Below are 19,546 nucleotides of genomic sequence, written 5' to 3'. Positions count from 1 at the left end.
GTTTTTAGCACCAGCTTCTGTAGGCGCAAGGGGTCTATTTTAGATCTTTGAGTCACCGTGTCGTGCTGTTGTGGTTTTTCCATTGGCAAACTGCTGCTGTAATTCCCTAAGGGGCTTCCTAGGTCAGGAGGTAGCGGATGGGAGCAGGTTGCCACCCTGGGTCAGTGGTGAGTGCTGGCATGTATCATCTGACCTAGAGCTGATGTCTGTCACCGCTTTAGCTCTGGAATTACTCTGAGACCCAGGGAACTCTGGTTCCCTTAAGCTGCAACCTTGGAGATTTTCCAAGCAGTGGATGAAATTCCTGTCACAAGCTCTAAGGCACCTTAAGGAGAAGGGGGCACAGTCTGAGTTTTCCTCCATGCAGGTGTCAGGGAGGTACAGTTCTGAGCTTAGTACTGGCCGCTACTGGGAGATGCTTTCAAGTGATCCGAGTGCAGCTCTGGCTACCCAAAGCTGGACAGGGGTGGCAAATGCTGATGTAGAGTTTTGGTGGTAAACTTGACCAGCCTGTCTTAACGAGCAGGCATGTTCTTTGTTTGCAAGCACCGTTTAGTCCTGCCTAGGCATCCCGAAAGTTTGAAGGGCCGTGGTCACATCTTCCCTTGGTCACACACAATGAACAGTTGCCTGCGCAGAGTTGCTTTTTAAAGAGCATGCTGTGGTTATATTTGCTCTGTTTGGCTTTGCATTTGGGAAATAATGTAACAGTTACAGCTGAACTGAAGGAGCACGATACCTGACGTGGCAGAGGAGGAGGTGCGTTTTACTAATTTTTTGGTGTGCACCAGTTTGACCGCAAAATGACATTGTGTCAAAGCTTGTGGCCAAGTTCCGCTGTAGATGTTGACTTGGGGTATGAATGGCTCCAGGTGTGCTTTAGGAGAGCTCTGTTGGTGTAGGTGTGCTGAGTAATTGCTCTGCTGTGTGTGCAGCTGTTCTGGTTTGGCTTCCAGGCGTGAGCATGCAAAAGAAAACTCGCCAGTGTGGTCAGCCTTGCTGTAAAATCAGAACGCTTTCTGCTGCTGCCTGGATATCCGAGAGCCTCCTGAACGTTTCAGGCAGGCAAGAGATGTGCTCCAGTACGTCTGAGAGTCCACAGCTCTGCAGTTCCCTAGAGGGGCACTCACTACAGGTAAGGCTGTAAGATCGCAGGGCTCTTTGCAAGTTACGCTGACGGAGTTTCTTTGGGTATATATTTGGATACATGTGCCAGCTGAAAAGGTATTGTTTGCTTTCCTGCTCAGTAAGCACAGGTCACTTGGGTGGTCATGGACACTTGTCATTTACTGAGGAAGTTTCCACTCGTTGGATGGAAAGGGAAACAGTTCAGAGGCACTGTTTAGGGTTTGGGGCTTTTTTGTTTGTTGTAAAACCTGGAGGTTTAGCATTTTGTTCTGTGTTGTCTGTTAGAGAAAAAGTATTTTGAATTAGGAAGTGTGAAGTGCTGAAGCAGCTAAGTGGCAGAACCATGCCTTGTCCCTAGTGTAGCCCTAATCCAAGGCTGGTTTAAAGCCCAGTCCAGTTAATCAGTGGGAGAGCAGAGAAACAACAGATGATCAAGTTGTGTACACAGGTGTTCTCAAATTCAGGTGTTTTTGGAAAAATTTGTCTACTGGAATAGTAATTGCTTGTTCAAAGACTTAAGTGTACTCGAAGGAGTGTGTGAGTTAAAGCAGGCAGAAAGAAGATCAAGATCTGAGGAGCAGCCTGGAACTGAGGAGATGAATCACCTGGGACAGTCAGGTGATGGATTTGCAGAACTGACAGGACCAAAGGAAACTCCTAAAAACTTCAGACTTGACTAATGGTTTGAGAAGCATATCTAAGCCGTGCTGTATCCCAACGGTTTGAGAAGCATATCTAAGCCGTGCTGTATCCCTTTGCTCCTGCCACTCGCTGGGGTGGCAGCCCGGCTCTGAGTTGTGACTAAAGCAAGCCCAGTGGTACCCGCATCTGTTTAAATTTCTCCTGGAACAACAGCAATCGCCGGGGCTTATCCGTAGGACCCCACCATGCACCGCCCCCCCTGCACCTTGTGCCAGGGGTTCCCCATGCTGCTGCTGCTCCCTCCTGGTGGGCCGGGGGCACGGGCAGAAAGAGCCACCCAACTGTAAAGCTGTCAGATGCAAAGGATTTAGCCACTCGAACCACGCGGGTGCTTTTTAGTACGGAGGCAACGGGTAATAGCGGCTGGGCTGCGAGCGGGCGAAGGGCAGAGCGCAGGGCACCGCGCAGCCGCAGCGGGCACTCCCGGGCTCCGGTGGCGTAAACTGGGCTGAGACCCCGCCCAGTGCTCGCGCGGCCCCTGCTCAGCACGGGGCTGGTGGGGAGCTGCTGCCACCTGGCGGCCAGAAACTGGGTACTGCAGCCGCGCGCTTGGAGCGCTTGGTTAGGGTTAGGCGCCGGTTAGGGTTAGACGTCGGGGTCGGGTTTAGGGTCAGACGTTGGGCGTGGTCAGGGTTGGGGGTGGTCAATGGTGCTTTAAGGAACTCTCTCCTCATCAAACTATTTTCACAAAATGTCTTCTCCAAACCACCTTCCCTACAAGTGCCCTGTATAGCTCTGTGACCAGTCTCAGTAGATCAGTACTCTAACCCTAGAGGAATTAAATGTCAGGGAGAAGTGAAGGAAGTTTTATCTGGGAGACAAGGACTAACTCTAAACTAGCTGCTCCATTCTTCTAAATCGTGAATAACTTCACATGCAGGGAACGCGTTTTCTGTTCTCTCTCTGACTTGGTATACTGGTTACACTGTAAACAGTCACCTGGCCCACAGCTCAGAGACCTTTGTACGCTGCTGCACATACTGCACAGCAAGAATCACCCTGCAACTGCCCTGGGAGGCTGGCTGTGCGCCAATTGACCATTTTGCTTTGTGATGTGCTGTCAAAGGACATGGCACTGGAAAACCTATGAGATGGTAGGAGGACTGATGCGCCGCTCTTCCTTACTGGTTGAAGTTCAGCTGTCTTGGGGTTATGTAGATCAGAATCAACCTTGAGATCTGTACAAGAAGTTTAAAGGGCACAATCCGATTTCCCTTAAAACCAACAGCAAATTTTTACTGACTTGACACTTCAGTGTTCTAGTCCTCCACAATAGAGCAAGAGATTGCCCTTCTCTGCAAAGGTTTTGGGAAACAAGAAGTTTAGCTACACTCAAGTGATGTCTCTATGATGTAAAAAACACATTTACAGAAATCACTAATGGAATAAGGCTTTAAGTATCAAAGCTGCTCTTATAGTAACTGTTCTCTCTGACCATTGTAAGGCAAGAGCTGCCACCTTTGGAGTCCCAGTTGCTGGACAGCTTCCCTGTACTTCTCTCTGCATTTACTATACTTCTTTGTGAATCCTGCAATTAAAAATGCATCCTTCTCTATTCCTCTGTCCTCAGAGGTTATTTATTGCTAATTCATAACTGTTGTGAAAGACTTGAGATACCAGAGATGTAATGCAGAAGAAAGCCTCCACCAGATTCTCTCTTTCCCTTAAAGCCTTTGTTTGTGCTACTCCACTCTGCACCACTGCTCAGAAAAACTCCGTGTATCAAAAGATGGTGAAACGACAGTCACGTATTAATCTAAAGCTTGGCTGTGTCCCAACACTTGTGTATATACTCTGTGCTACTCCACTTCCCTAACTTCCTGCCTGCCTTCCCTCCTACAATCACAGTAACAAAAAGATACACTGAAAAACTGGTTATCCAAGAATCTGGGTATGGTTGGAATCTGTTGCTGGGTTAAAACAATTAAAAAATTGTGACCGTTGGAAAGATAACATTAGGCATGCCATCCCAACATCAAACAGTGCCACAGACAAATAAGCCATGGGTCTCTCCCTTAATTCACATGCATATACAAATGTGGACAAACAGCACTTTTTTTAGGATAGGCAGGTGAACCTTGTTAGCTACTCCTTTGGAAGTAGTGTTTCAGAAGAGTCTAGTGCAATCAAGGTGTGACTGCTTTTAATACATGCTAGAAAGATCAAATTAAACACTAGGTGGAACATGCCTTGACCAATTTAGGGGGTGCTAAAGTACACACCACCTGAGCTGGCTTACAGCTGTCAAACACATTAATTAGAGCTGACACGTTCAGAAGTCTTTCAATCATTCACTGGGCATCTCTGCAGACAGGTTTTGTATTGTTCTTATTCTCCTCTTCTAGAAACTGATGTAGTGTAGTCACTGCCCTACTAATGGTGGGATGAGCATGCATCACCTCTTCACTAGTAAAACTGCACCCCAGGAGAGAGCTGTGCAAATGCCGCTAGGAATGTTTCTGAACAATTACTGTTACAGCAATGTGAAACTGTGTACAGATAGGCCCTAGTCAGAGCTGTGTCTATACTGCAGTTTCAGATATGACTGCAAGTGCCCGTCTGCCATAGTTCAATGTTCCTAAATTAACACTGGTACTCTGAGAAGACATCACATAGGAGCTCCATCAATGTGGACCTACGTTTGTGTAGGGAATTCTCACTGAAGTTTGTGCTGCTGTGCTTTCTCTGTGATTGTTTCATGGACTACCTAGATCAACGCCGGTACAGGCAGGCAACTGTAACTTCAGCGTCACTGTGACCAGAACTCTTACATGGTCTCTTCTACCATGTACATCGTATTTGGACACAACATACTCAAAGGCATACCTACAAACAGTCACAGGCACAAGCAGAGCCTCCAGTGAACTCAAGGAGACAAATGCACATGAACAACTTTGCGCTCACTCCTCACTCACACCTCCTCCATGACTATGAATAAATGCTGGGTCAGGACCACATGAAGGCTTATCTTGTCTGAATTTGTTTTTCTTTTCTTTTAAATCTTACATTCCTAAAAAAGAGAGTCAATGAAGTAAACTTGTTGCTGTGACTACACTGCAACAGAGTGCTTAAATCAAACAAAAACTTAGATGAGATTAAGAAAAGAATAACAAAAACTAAATAAAGGGAATTTCAAAAAAAATACGTAAGCAGGCATTTACACGTTTGAATCTTCTCATGGGGATTTGAGTTCCTTGGAAGATGAGCAACTTTTCTGCTCCTTCCTTTGCATTGCTTCATAGCAAATGCAGCATGCTTGTGGACAAGAGAAGCTGCCTGCTGCAACTAGTTAGCACCAACTTTTATTTGTTTGTCAGACTTCCAAACCTGAACTTTTCTACATGTGGAGTCAGGCATTCCCATTTCTATTTCTGCCTATTTTGCATCACTGTGTGACGGCAGCAATTCACCTAGTGACTCCAAACTCAGGTTCTTCACTCATGAAACAGAGAGAAAACATCTCTGTAAAGCAGAGCGGGGAAGTACTGCTCTTCAGGTGCTCACACTCTTCATTCATTTCCATCTCATACTATAGATTTCTATAGCTCTGTTTCTCTCAAATTCAATAGCTCAGTCACTGAGCAAAACCAAGTAATTATGAGCCACAATGCACCACAAGCAGCAAATGCAGAAATGTCAGAGCATGCAGTTTGCGCATAATTTTCATGCCTGATGCCTAAAATTGTTCATCCTAAACTCTTTGGAAAATACTTAGAAATAACTATTTTGTTCACAGCAGGAGAAAAAGATTTTGTTTGTCATACATCTTCCTTTTCCTAGCCAAAACTAATCTGCATCCAGACATGGCACAAAGCATTTTCACTCACTCTTCACACTCAAAAGGCACACATGCAAATAAATACGTTGTCAGCACACACTTAGAAAACTACTCTGTACATAGTCAAAAACTTTAAAGTTTTGCACCAAAAGAAAAGGATAAAAAGGCATTTTGAACATTGTGCTGTTTGCAAAAACTATTCCTTTCGTCTGTTGTCTGTAGCACAGAGTTAGCCATAGCTGCGGATAAAATGAGGGGAACAGCTACAGTCCTGTAGCACTTGACACACGCAGTAGTAGTGACAGCCTGGCACCAAGGGCCATCCCGTGTTAGACACAGACACACAGAGATGCACGGGCATGTGCACTCAGAGAATAGATTCTGGGTAAACAAGAAGGCTAATTTTTCCTTTTTTTTGTGCCCTGAAAAAGAGAGGAAGAGCTAAAATATCAAACCTGAGGTTCTGTGCATATCAATTGGTAAGAGACATGCTACTGAAACATTAGTTTGGCTTTATGGAAGCAGTCATCAGAAATTCAGTCGCTAACATTTCAGCCGTATGGTAACGTGCATCTCATCCTCAGCAGATGAACAGATGTGCCAACAGCTGAAGGGGCAAAAAGCTGGGTTCCAACACACATTTCATTTTTCACTACCTGGAAAAGACTTAGGAGGAAGTTGGGGCCAATTATGGAAAATGAGTAGGGCAGGAAAAAGATCTTCTTAAGTTCCTGTCTTCCCTTTTAAGTACATCAAGCATGCAGAAATTTCTCACACGTGCTTTGCACCCAGAAGCAATGCTGGCATTAGCCATAAACCACTGCATATAGGTTAAGGCTGCACTGACCCTCAAATAAAAAAGCCTAATCCATTGTAAATATGCAGAAGACACTCAGTTCTGTTACCACCCACTGCTTGCTACTTTCATTCAGTTTTTAAGGAGTCTGCCTCTGAGGTATGGTCTCTAATTACAATTACAGCAAAACACTGATTAGGATGCACATGGCAAGATCATAGGAAACAAATATAAAATTGTCTTGACAAAGTAACTGAATGCATTTATTGGGATGGTATTGCTTTTAATTAGCCTTAATTTCCAAAGAATTATTACTTGCTAAAAAAAAGAACATCTTTATGGATCTTTAAGTTTTTGAGTGCAAGATTCTCCCTCTCTCTCCTGCTAATACCTGAGAGAGTAGACCTAGCATAACTCATCAGGGAATTTGCTGTATTTGACTGCAGGAATGCTCATTGTTCCAATATATTTGGGGGTTTTGTTGTTTACTACAAAGATTGTATGGGTTCTCAGTGAATGAATATGGAAATCAAGTCCCAGTCTGGATTAACCTTCAGACTACCACAAATACATTGTGCTTCTTGGAAGTAATCTGTGTGTTTGTACACACGTGCACATAAACACACACAGAGGCTATATACATCTGCAATTTTATACCTCATTCTGATCAGATTTGTAGTTTGCTTCATGAAATACAGTAATGCAAACCAGGCCACTCATTTCTCTCTGTAACATGAATGTGACCCTATTAGCGTCAACCTTGAGAAGCCCAGGACACAGTGCAAATCCAGGTAAATGGGCTTGGTTAGGGATGTTATATCCACTTTATTCTGGGCTGAGCCTCCATTCTTTCTCCTCCCTTCACTCCCTTAGTTTCCTGGTCCCCATGGCTAATGCTCATAGTCTGCATATGCCCCTACCGTTTGCTTCCATCCTCACAGAAGAAACACCCTATGCTGTTGCTGTCAGGACGTCTGGTGTGGTACAGTAGGAGGAGGTTCTAGATACTAGAAGTCGTAAGGCCAACTCTGGGACAGCAACTCAGGAGTCCTTTCCAAAACGGCTGACATCTGTCCAGATCCTTAATTCTACTGAGAGAAAAAGGGGTTTAAACTAAATGAATCACCAAGGGGGTTTCTTTGGAGGAGTCTCATCAAGCACAGGCATAGGCCCCATCCTGCTTATTGTGGTGGCAGGAAAATAAGCAAGCAAGCACATCGTTCAAACTAAGATACAGTTTTGTGCATGCCCCACACCTTTTTGCACATTTTAGACCCGTTCAGCAGTGCAGTTTTATCTTCACTTTGAGCTGATGGCAGCCCCTGCTGCATGAAAGCCCCAAAATGGCTTCAGCAGCTGGAACGCCTGTATCAAGACAAAGCAGGGAAAGAGATCTGCATGACCTACTAGAAACAGCTTGTGCTCCAGTGCCCAGACATGAAGATTCACATCATCTAAGAAAAAAAGATTCCCAAAAAAATGCATAAAACCAGCCCCAAATCTCAGCTGCAGGAGCAAGACAGCCTGCCCTTGATTATGGAGATCAGCACAGAAGTCTGTTTAACTCCCAGCCATCCATGCTGAAAATTCCTCAGTATTTGCTTCCTGTCACATTCTTTGCAGAGCAGAGCTCGTATTCAAGAAGTCAAGGACTGTGGTACCCATAGTGCGTTCACAGACTCTGCAGTGTGAACCAGTTTTAGATTCCACCACTTGCCTCCTCAACTGTAACTCCAGAGTGGCTCAGGGCTGAGAGGTTCCCATCCCTGTTCCCTGGGTGTCTCAGCACCACCAGAGATGTTACCTTTGGTACCCCTTGCTGAGGATTCTTCTGTGCATTTTAACCTTTATCTCAGGAGGCAAACACAACATTTTACAGAGGACAGAGACACTCTCTCCCCTCTGTGCTCTTGTTCTGCCTCATGAGAACACAGGGATGATGGGTCCCAGTCTCCTGCTTATCAGCAGTCCTGGAAGTGGACACGGCTCCATGCAGTGCCCGTGGTCAACCGCCAAGTAAAACAGACAAGAATGGGCATGCCTGGGTGAATGCAGCTTTTTCTTCCATCTGGAGCTACAAGCCTTGACGATAAGTGTGTGACTGGGTGTTTTCATCCATAAAGAGATCTTCAAGACGTTGTTACAGGGAGTAGCTGACACATCCCCTCTATCTATCTATGTCACTATGGTATCTAGGCACTGTATAATTTCACATTATAGCTGATTATGGAAAACATTTCCCTAGAAGACTGTTGGCCCTTTAGTAACACTAATGCCCTCTTTTGTGACATGCCCCGGGACTGTTACAAGAGCGGGGCTTGTCTGCACTAAGAAATTTACCATTAAAATTATACAGCCATTTCATACTGCATAACTCCCACTCGGGATGCTTTTCCAAAAGAGGCACTTTTCTGATCTTATTTGTGTTACTCAACTGGGGAAAGGCATTATTCTTTGGAATAATAATAGAGATCATGCTGTTACACCTACAGTACTTTAACTACGCTGATAACTGTTGTAACTTTTTTTCAAGCCAACAGACCTTTCTCAGTCTCTGTCATTCTCCATTCATCCAGTACTGTGCCACAGGAGAAATTCTGGAAATCCAAAGAAACCTGCAATGACAGTCTGTAATCTGAGCTTCTGTGAGACCAGGCATTTTGGGATTGGATTTGTCTCCTCCTGGAATAGACAGGAAAAATCTTCCCCAGCTGATTTCTGCTAATACCTTGATCTGTGGCCCATCAATGAGCAACTTATTACAAAACCTACATCTTTGTATTTCAAGGTGTTTTGCTTTGGTTGGATGTACTGTTCATGAAAAGATCTAGGTGCCAGAATCAGGCTTTCAACATGCATATTTGCAATGACAAATTCAAAATTCCCTTTCCATTGATGTTCTTGGAGGCATCTTCAGACTTGCTGCTGCAGTCGCTACCACTAAATGCCACTAAATCAGTAAATCCATTTATTGAAATAGTCATACAGAGCTGCAGCAATGACACACAAACTCAATCCAATTCAAAGCTCTTCTAAGCAGAAGGAAATAAAGATTCAGCGCTGTTCTCTGTGAAACTTGAGTAAAAAAGGGTGGAAGCTTATGGATGTATATGGTAAAGAAAAGGCCATTCAGGGGACAATACAAATGAACCCTAGCAATAACTCAACAGGGACAAGAAGGTGAATGGTGTCCCACTCCTTTAGCAAAGCCCTGAAAATACCTCTGGGATTGTCCAAGGCCCCTTGATTCAAGATATGTCTTTGCATCAGCTCTCTGAAATGCTCAGCAGTAACATCTGGAACCCCCATCCAATTATCAGATGAAATGCAGGAGGATCAAAGAGAGAGTTTCCCAGGTCTCCTGAGAACAAGCTGGAGCGTGGGATAATCAGCAGCTCCTGACTGCTGCTAACCACCTCTCACTCATTAGCATTTTCCCCCGGCCTCCCCACCTGCATGTGCAGTCCCCTCTGCCTCCAGAGTACCAAGGGCCCCTCCATGCGTGTTTCTTTAAACCTGCCTGTAACAGTCGCTGCCCTGACACATCCTACAAGTTTATAGCGGTCTCTTTTCTCCTCTCGCCATTAACTGGAGGCAACGCCTTTTGGGACATACTTGCACTGCTTGGGAGTGGGGATGAGGGCAACAGATGGGAGGGTTGGGGGGGGTCAGGAGCTCCAGGGATCCTGGTGCATCTCCAGACGGGTGACACCAGGCGAAGAAGGTCCCCCGTGGAGAGTCAGCCAATTCACGACAATCACACCAATATGGCTACGTGCCGTGCTCACTTTATTAAACAAACAGGTCGTATTTATAACTTAAACCGGCCGCCCACCCGACTTTACACACAGGTGATTGGATAAAAGACTCTGGCCATGCGGGCACCCGTGTCACATGCTGCAGGCACCTGATCAGAGTGTGCCAATGACTGTGTCGATTCTGCGGTTCCCAGGACTTGCTCTGCACCTGGCTTCTTGTTCGTGCATAGCTTGTTTTATTTCTCACACTGCTTGTTCCAAGGACAATTTAAAGTTGCTCTGCAGCTTCAACTAACAGGCCTTGGTTGTCCAACCTGGACAACGGTAACATATGTCCTCGGTCCTTTAAAAATCCCTCTACACCCCTCCAGCTTTCCTGTCAGTCCCTTCAGGTATTGGGAGCTGCTCTAAGGTCTCCCTGGAGCCATTTCTTCTCCAGGCTGAACAACCCCAACTCCCTCAGCCTGTCTGCACAGCAGAGGGGCTCCAGCCCTCTGAGCATCTCCACGGTCTCCTCTGGACTTGCTCCAACAGCTTCATGTCTTTCTTATGTTGAGGGCCTCAGAGAAGACACAGCACTGCACGGGGAGGGTCTCACGAGAGCAGAGCAGAGCAGAGCAGAGGGGGAGAATCCCCTCCCTCGCCCTGCTGGGGATGTAGCCCACGGCATGGTTGGCTTTCTGTGCTGCAAGCACACGTTGCTGGGCCAAGTTGAGCTTCTCATCCACCAACACCCCACAGTCCTTCTCCTCAGGGCTGCTCTCCATCCATTCTCTGCCCAGCCTGTGCCTGCGCTTGGTATTGCCCCAGCCCACACGCAGAACCTGGCACTTGGTGCCTCTTTCCTACTTTCCGTTAGATCTAGAGATGTGGGTGACTTCCCTTCTACGGAACGTGCAGCAAGAGCACTATGTCAAATCAAGGTTCTCTCTCTTTGAGTTTCAAAATTTTTTCACAGATTGGTACTTGCATAACGGCTGCTTAGAAAAGAAATCTTTGCCCAGAGGAGCGTGCTGTGTGGCCCAGCTCCCAACGAGGTGTTCAGGCCTGGACATAACTTTTAATACCAAAGTGCAAACCACTTCTGTTTTGATGGAGTTCTGAGAGTTCCGACACCGTTTAGGTAACAGCATGAAATGTTGGCATGTGGCTGAACTCTGTTGATTCAATAGCTGGTAAATATTCCCTGGCCAGCCTTCCAAAAGTAATCTGCCCAGGGGGATGCAGGAGGCTTGGCAGCAAGTAAAGCAGGGCTCTGCAGGGTAGGGGGGTGGTTTCTCATTGAACGTGTCCTCAGGGAGACTGACATGTTTGAAGCAAATGGGAGGCTGGTGGAACAGGTGCACACAGCCAGTGTGCATGTTGTAAATAGATGTTATGATTGCTAGCCTTAGGCTCTGTGTTAGCAATTACTATATCCAAATATAAAAACATTGGAAAATATCAGAGCTGCACAACACAGGACAGCCCTGGGAAGCACAAAAGCCAGGAAACAAAACCAGTGCATTTACAGGTACCTTAACTCCGCATCTTCGTGTTACATGGTTTGCTGTTAGATGCTGGCAAAACAGAGTGTATTACCTCTGGAAGAACTAAATTCTGCAGCAGAGTAATAGTGAGTGCTGCTTATCGTATGGAGCCTTTCCGTCTTTGTAGACAAGTCAGCTAAGAAGTTAATTGTATTTGTGATTGTTTTGCTAAAAATGGTCTGGCGCTGGAGGCTGTCCCAGTGTGCCTCCCCAGCCGAGGGCAAAGCCGTGTCTTTTTGCTACTCTAACGTTGTTCCTTGCTTGATAATACTGCTGTAATGGTACCCAGTAATTTACAAGCCGAGCTGCAACCCTTTGCAGCCTGGGGTCAGATGAGAAGATGCTGACAAGTGATGTTACAAGGTGGGACAAGTGCTTGCCCCTGTGTCTCTCTCACTTTCGTGCACTCTTCAGCCTTTGCCCTCAAGACTGAAGCCTTTTGGCCAGGAGGCTCCGTGAGGGCCATGGCTGCTTCTGGAGTGCCTTGTGCAGATTATGTAACAGATAATAAAAACGATTATTGGTAATGAATTATTTAAGATTTTGTTACTCCCCTGTTTTCCTTTTTCCCGACGCAAAGTTTCCCTTACTTTCTGCTATGAGGTCCCTCTTTTTTTAACTTATTACTGTGAGATTTTGCCTTATTCCGTCCTGCCCCCCGCTTTCCATTGCGAGGCCTCCGGGCTTTTAATAGGATTTGGCAGTAACCTTGGTTTGCTCAATCTGCCCTCAAGATCGCTAGCGACCACCCCTTGGTCAGCAAACCCCCTTCCCAAGGTACCTTTTCCTCCTGGGGACTACGCTGCTCACCTGACGTCTCCATGCATCTTACCAGCCTCGGTGGCCACAAGCCAGCGATGCGCCACTGCTCCAGCGGTGTGCTCAGAGGCTCTACCTGGGAGGTGTCCTTTAAACACCCCTAAAAAACCCAAATCCAGCCACACCCCGGTGACAACAACAAAGCCACAAGCTCTACCTCCTGCACCAAGGGCTTCAGAGTCGAGAGGGAGCACCCACGTCCTCGTGAGCACCTGCTGGCAGGGGGCACTGGGTTTCCTCTCTCACCTGAGGCTACCACCCGGCACGGCGCACCATCTAGACTTCCCCCCCCACCCTCACAGCCAGCTGGGGAGCTTCACAGGTGAGCGAGAACCACTCCCACCAGGGCAGCGTGCCCCCTGGGCTTTGCCGGGGATGTGCAAGAAGAGTTCGTTGCATGTGACAAACTGACAGGGGGCAGGAGGCAATGAAGAGGTCCGCCAGGCAGCTCGCTATCCAAATGCAGACGTTCGTCTCCCCCCCCCCGAGCTCTCCCCATGGCCAGCCCCACGGATCCCACACAATTCAGCCACCCGCCCCATCTCCCTGAGGGGAGCAGGTTTGCAGGCGCTTGCCTGACCTGCAGCTGCTCCATCTGCTTCTCCAAGGCTGCCACTTTCATCTTCCAGCTCTTCCTCAGCTGCTCCTCTTGCTGCAGCACCTCTGACTTCTCAGAGAGCTCGTTCATCAGCTTGCCGCACCACTCCTGTAACCTGGCCACCTCAGCGTTTTGCCTGCACCAACAGAAGCAGCGTTATTGCAGCCCGCAGGCCAGTCAAGCATCCCTGGCGTTACCCAGGGGGAACACATCCTCCCGTGGGCCTGATAACAGGGCTTGAAACATCTCAACGGTTGTGTTGGCCTGCTTCTCGGACACGCCTGGTCCTTCAGGGATGGGGTGGAAGGAGCTGACACATCAATTTCAAAAGCTCCGTTTCCATCACAGGAGACATTCCTTTCTCATGAAATAGAAGACGCATGGATCTGTGTTCCCAGACACAGGAGAAAGCACTCTAAGCAGCTGGAGTCTGCTCCGTAATTAATTGACCACTGTTAATCACCAGGCAGTAGGGGTGGTGGTGGGTGGTGGGCTCTCAGCTTGCCATTCCCTCAGCCAGAATTCAGCAGGACCCCTTTTTCTTGCCTGACCAGAGACAGGTCATGCACATACCGCACAGCCCAAGTGTGATTTGCACGTCCCTTCTCCATCATGACCCCCAAAGCTGCAGTGCTGAGGGGACAGGACACGTGTCTACCCAGTCCTGCCTGCGTGGAGTCTCTGGTGTGTCTAATATAGAGGCTGAGCACACGCAGACTTCTCTGGGAACAAAATGGAGGCGGGTCTGGCCTTCATCCCCCTTCCTGGCCTTGGTTCTTCACACACCCCAGAGGTACCAAGTACTCTGGGGGCCTTTTCCCCCCACCAGCTCCTCAAATCCCACTGATGTCAGCGCCAGGCTCAGCAGCTTTATTGTGAGGAGGCAGGCACCAAGCTGTGACGTGGTCTCTGCCATTTCCCAATAAACCAACTTGAAATAAAAAAAAAAAAAAAAGAAAAATTATTTAAAAAGAAGAAAACCTGGGGAAAAAAGGGTGGGTTTGTGTGGAGTTTCAAAAGGAAAGCCACAAGAAGGGGAGAGAGAAGGCAGTGCCCAAGGACCACCACCACACAGCACCCGCAGGGACAGAATTTCAGGGGTGCGCTGAGGCTTAAGAGAGCAGGAGCAGCCTGCGCTGGGCTGGCGAGGCTGTGCTGCTGTGCCCTGTCCCCACGCTCACGCTGCTGTGCCCTGTCCCCACGCTCAGCCTGACCCCATGGCAGGGGACCTCGGGGTGCAGCCAGTGTGAGGACACTCGTGGCTGGAAGGGAAGGCTTCTCTCCTTTGCGTATCTTGGAGAAAAAACAGAGGGGATGGCTGTTTGCAGCACAGCAAGCAAGGCGGGGAATAAAGGATCTGCTCCCGGCCACAGCAGGGTCCTTCTTCAGTGACCCCAAACACCTGGCTGGCTTGCAAACTTAATAAAAAATTAGTAAATAATAACCGGGAAAATGAAGCAAGGATTAGCTCTTTTCACTACATCATTGTAAATGCATCAACACCCAGAAATACACAAAAAGATACGTGCCAAGAGCCACCCATCAAAGAGAGGCTTCCTTCCATGCTGGGTCTCACTTTCACACTTCTTGCACTCCAACAAACCAAAAAACCCCAAAACAAACCAAAAAAAGTAAAAACAAAGAAAAAAAATAATTTCACCAGTTGATGTACAAACAGAGTCTTCCCTTTTCACAGATTTGTGGGTTCTGCCTGCCCCGATGTGGTCGGTGCGGTGCCCTTGGGAACAAACGGTAGTTGTACAAAACAGTATGAAGATTTTCTTACAAACATATGCCTGCAGTGTTTACTGGTTGGGTTTTTGTGTTTGGGTTTTTTTTTAAGTTTCAAAACTAGGTTTTAGGTCACAAATGGCTTGCAACTTTTTTCTACAGTAAATCAGGCATATATTTTTAGTTTTAGTTTTAGGAATGTGTAAGGCATTTTGGCAAGCTGACAGTAAGGTCTAGGTCACAGACTCATCAAGCTGAAGTCCCTTCCTTCAAACTGTCCTCTTCCCCCTGGAGAAGGAAAAGAGAGGTGGGTTACTCAACTGGGTCTCGACCTTATTCTCGTGGCAGCTCAAGCATCAAAGCGTTTCACAGATGGGCCAGGTCCTGCCTTTTGAGAAGGGAGAACCATGACCACCATCTCCTGTGCTCCCAGAGCTTCCCAAAAGCCACCCAGATGGTTTCTGGCAGCAAGTGCCACCTTGTCTCCGGTTTTCAACCGCTGCCTGACAGGCGCTTCCCCCTGCCCTCCACCAGCACCAAGGGGAGGGATGGCTGTGGCTACCACCAGTACCGTTTCCTGAAGCTGTTCTTTACACTTCTTCATTCTCCCTTTGGCCAGTTGGTCCTGGGTAACCTTCAGTCGCTCCTGTAGTTCGCTTGCTGCCTGGCCCCGGTTCTTTCTTTTTTTTTTTTTTCCTAGTTTTTCCTACATGGGAGTCAAAAGAAGGCATCTGCCTGAGTCTCCCTTGGCCGTCTGGTGACACTCCCCCCTCCAAAACATCTCGGGTCACCTCAGGTCTCCACTGAGCTGCCTCGGTAGCCACAAGCCAGCGATGCACCACTGCTCCAGCGGTGTGCTCAGAGGCTCTACCTGGGAGGTGTCCTTTAAACACCCCTAAAAACCCCAAATCCAGCCACACCCCGGTGACAATAACAAAGCCACAAGCTCTGCCTCCTGCACCAAGGGCTTCAGAGTCGAGAGGGAGCACCCACGTCCTCGTGAGCACCCGCTGGCAGGGGCCACTGAGTTTCCTCTCTCACCTGAGGCTACCACTCAGCACGGTGCACCATCTAGGCTTCCCCCCCCACCCTCACACCCGGGGGAAGCAGGTTTGCAGGCGCTTGCCTGACCTGCAGCTGCTCCATCTGCCTCTCCAAGGCTGCCACTTTCATCTTCCAGCTCTTCCTCAGCTGCTTCTCATGCTGCAGCACCTCTGACTTCTCAGAGAGCTCGTTCATCAGCTTGCCGCACCACTCCTGTAACCTGGCCACCTCAGCGTTTTGCCTGCACCAACAGAAGCAGCGTTATTGCAGCCCGCAGGCCAGTCAAGCATCCCTGGCGTTACCCAGGGGGAACACATCCTCCCGTGGGCCTGATAACAGGGCTTGAAACATCTCAACGGTTGTGTTGGCCTGCTTCTCGGACACGCCTGGTCCTTCAGGGATGGGGTGGAAGGAGCTGACACATCAATTTCAAAAGCTCCGTTTCCATCACAGGAGACATTCCTTTCTCATGAAATAGAAGACGCAAGGATCTGTGTTCCCAGACACAGGAGGAAGCACTCTAAGCAGCTGGAGTCTGCTCTGTAATTAATTGACCACTGTTAATCACCAGCCATTTCAGACTTTCTACAAAAACAGAGTGCCAAATTCTTCCCCTAGCTCCTGGTTGCTCTGTATGCACCAGGCAGGTCTCGGTTCTCTGCAGCACCGCTCCCATCAAAGAGCCAGCAACATTTCTTCTGAAGTTGGTGAGCACAAGCTCTCCAAAGTGTGGAGAAATGCTGCAGTGCCTTCTGGTCCCCTCTGCCCCCTCCGCTAGCATCAGCACAGGTGACTCCAAAGCAGAGAGGGCTTCCCCTGCCCTTCCACTTGGGAAAAGCATCCTTGTTTCCCCTGCCAGGCCCACAAAAGCCATTTGGCAATCTCTTCCTCACTCCCTCCTCTACCTCCACTTAGCTGGGGCATCTGTAGAAGCACCCTCAAGAAAGGGGGTGGCCAATCATGATGGACAGCCACACCCAGGGCTTGCCAGAGGGCGGCCCCAGGCTCTGCCCCCCACCCCCACCCCTAGTCTTACTTGCTCTCCATCTGACTTCTGATCTGGCAGAAGGCATCGCTCAGGATGGAGTTCTCCTGCTGCAGGCGAGCCAGCTGCGTGTCGGGGCCATTCTCCAGCTGCTCCTGCAGGGTGCGGATCTAGGGAGAGACCAACAGGGGTTAATGCCGCCGCTGCCAGCCTCTCAGCTCTCCCCTGAGGAGCCCACTCCATGGGCAAGAGGGACTGGCAAGGAAGCCACAGCGAGGTGTCTGCTGATGCTGACAGCCCCTGCGGCTGCTGCATCCCGTGAGGATGCTCCCACATCCCTCTTCTAGCGTGAGCACCACGGCTCAGGAGCACTGCGGGGCTCTCGCCCCTCCCTGAGGCTCTGGTCCCCTCGTCCACCTCGGTCTTCTCCAAAAGACCAGGCAGCTGCCACCGAGGGCCAGCCGGCAGCCAGCGGAGGAAGCTGCAGAGCACCGCGTGGGGCTCACCTTGCCCTGCAGCTGCTGCGTTTCGCTGACATGGTCCTGGTAGCTGGCCTGCATGCGTGCCTGCACCGCTGCCATCTCCTGCTCGCGGGCCAGCAGCTGCTCCTTCAGCTTGCCCTCCAGGGTTGTCGCCTTGGCCCGCTCGGCCGCCAGCTCCTTCGAGGAGAGAAGCCACCCGGTCAGTTTCAGCGTAGGAACTTCCCTGCTTTAAGGGGACTCGAACCAAGTGGCCTCCTAGCTCAGAAGACTTTAAGAAGTGTAACCCTTTCGGCGCTGCCCCCAGGCCCAGCTACACCGTCCGCACTTACATTTCCTCCTGCATTAAGCTTTGGGCTCAGTGGCCACTGGATGCCACTGTTGTTCCACATTGGGCCAGCTAAGAGACAGGAGTGAGGGCCTGGAATTTTATTCCCCTCCCCGGCCCCAGGATCAACATCATCACATCAAGTTTGCGGCAAAGCAGGAAAACTAAAAAAAGAAAACACCCCCACAAATGAAACACAGACTCCCCCTCCGCCCCCTGCCAAGGCAGGGGTGCTCTCTTGGCCGGCTGGGTGATGCCGTGCCGCTGCCCTGGGCTGCCTGCACAGGCCGGGGTTTAGCGCAGCACTCAGTGCACAGGGTGGCTTCGCCCTCTCCTCTCCTGCCTGCAGGCAGATGGACCTGCTGCAGCAGGGTCCTGGCGGCTGCGGGGCAGGAGGTGCTGAGCACGACGCGCCGGGGGTCCCTTCTGACTTCAACACCCAACAAGAACATGAATCACCTACAAACCTGCAAGACCACCGCATTCCAGGAAACGGACTGATAAGCTAATTAACATACGAAGCGGGGTTTAGGTAACAAATATGTATAGGCGCTAATTGAATATTCATTTGTTTCATTGTATAAATGTGGGATGGTTCGTCACTTCGGGCATGCACGCTTGTGGAGGAGCGATCCCCCGTGCATCTGCGCGCAATAAACATACCTACTTTATAACTTTCAAGTTATAGAGTCTAATTCCGCACGTCAGTTTTGGCGAGCCAGCCAGGAGGATTTCTGCTCGGCTGAGGGACCAGCTGCGGAGCGGACGCTCCTAGGCGCGCCCCGGGAGATTTCCTCGGAGGAGCCTCCTCTTCTCAGCTGTTCACCCGGGAGCAGAAGAGAAACCCCTGGATCCGCGGATAAAACGGTATGTTTAGTAACGGGGCGGCTGGTGAGACGCACGGAGACGTCCGGCGCGCAGCGTAGTCCCCAGGAGGAAAGGTACCTTGGGAGGGGGTTTGCTGAGCAAGGGGTGGCCGCTAGCGATCTTGAGGGCAGATTGAGCAAACCCGAGGTTACTGCCATTCCTAAAAGCCCGGAGGCCTCGTGACGGAAAGCGGGGGGCGGGACGGAATAAGGCGGAATCTCACAGGAACAAGAGGGACCTCTTAGCAAAAGTAAAAGGGAAACTTTTGCGTAGGAAAAAAGGAAGCTAAAAACTTCCTTTAAGTTGTCTTAAGAATTGGGGAATTCCTAGAATGTAACAACTGAAATAGCGCTCTGTGTCTTGTTTGTTCTATGTGTTGTCTTGTTACATGTTCAAAACTTGGTGTTATGAAATGTATGTTGAAAAATATTAATATTCTGGTAATTCGTGGCAAATAGCGGAAAACTTAACACTCTGCTTAAGACCAGGAAAAATTGTTTTTTGTTTTTTGGTAATTGTTCATTGAAATGCATACTTTGTGAACTGTCAGTGTTCCTAAAAGTTGTACATAAGTGCACGGTACCGTATAACATACTGCTTGTGTGACTGAGGGCTGCCCGGAGAGTGTGAATGGTGTGATTGAGATGCGCATTTTGATTTTCCGTGTATAGCTTAATTATTTTGACTGAGTGTGAGTGCAAGAGTGCTTGAGACGCGCGTTTGAGTGCAAAACAAGTAAGGAGCTCTGTCTGTGTTTCCGACCTTGGGTGGCTAAGGCGGCCGGAGAAAAAGTAATTAAAATTGCAAAATGGGAAATGGAAGGAGTAAGCCCTGTGAAAAATCGCCCTTGGGTTGTATATTAAAACTTTGGAGTGATATCGTAGGACATGGTGGTACCGAAAATAGAAGAAAATTGATTAAATATTGTAATCAGTGGTGGCCTTTGTATAAATTGGAGAGTGATGCGAAATGGCCTCAGGAAGGAGGAATGTTAGATTATAACA

At 48.7% G+C, this 19,546-nt stretch overlaps 1 protein-coding gene across 1 annotated transcript; it reads right to left on the bottom strand.

Moving 5' to 3' along the window:
- Positions 1-15,910: 15,910 nt before the first annotated feature.
- LOC308057367 (ribosome-binding protein 1-like) lies at positions 15,911-18,113 on the bottom strand (the record flags this gene model as incomplete). Its single annotated transcript, XM_080411485.1, has 3 exons — positions 17,375-18,113; positions 16,920-17,038; positions 15,911-16,124 (listed from the first exon to the last, which is right to left on the bottom strand). Exons 1-3 carry the CDS (start codon positions 17,447-17,449, stop codon positions 15,911-15,913), a joined length of 408 nt encoding a protein of 135 aa, XP_080267611.1. The 5' UTR covers positions 17,450-18,113.
- Between the last annotated feature and the right edge of the window lie 1,433 nt (positions 18,114-19,546).

Source organism: Falco punctatus (genome assembly GCF_963210335.1).
Source record: "Falco punctatus genome assembly, contig: scaffold_28, whole genome shotgun sequence".
Classification (NCBI taxonomy): Eukaryota; Metazoa; Chordata; class Aves; order Falconiformes; family Falconidae; genus Falco; species Falco punctatus.
The sequence above is the reverse complement of the archived record's forward strand: the minus strand, read 5'-3'. Positions and strand labels throughout refer to the sequence as shown.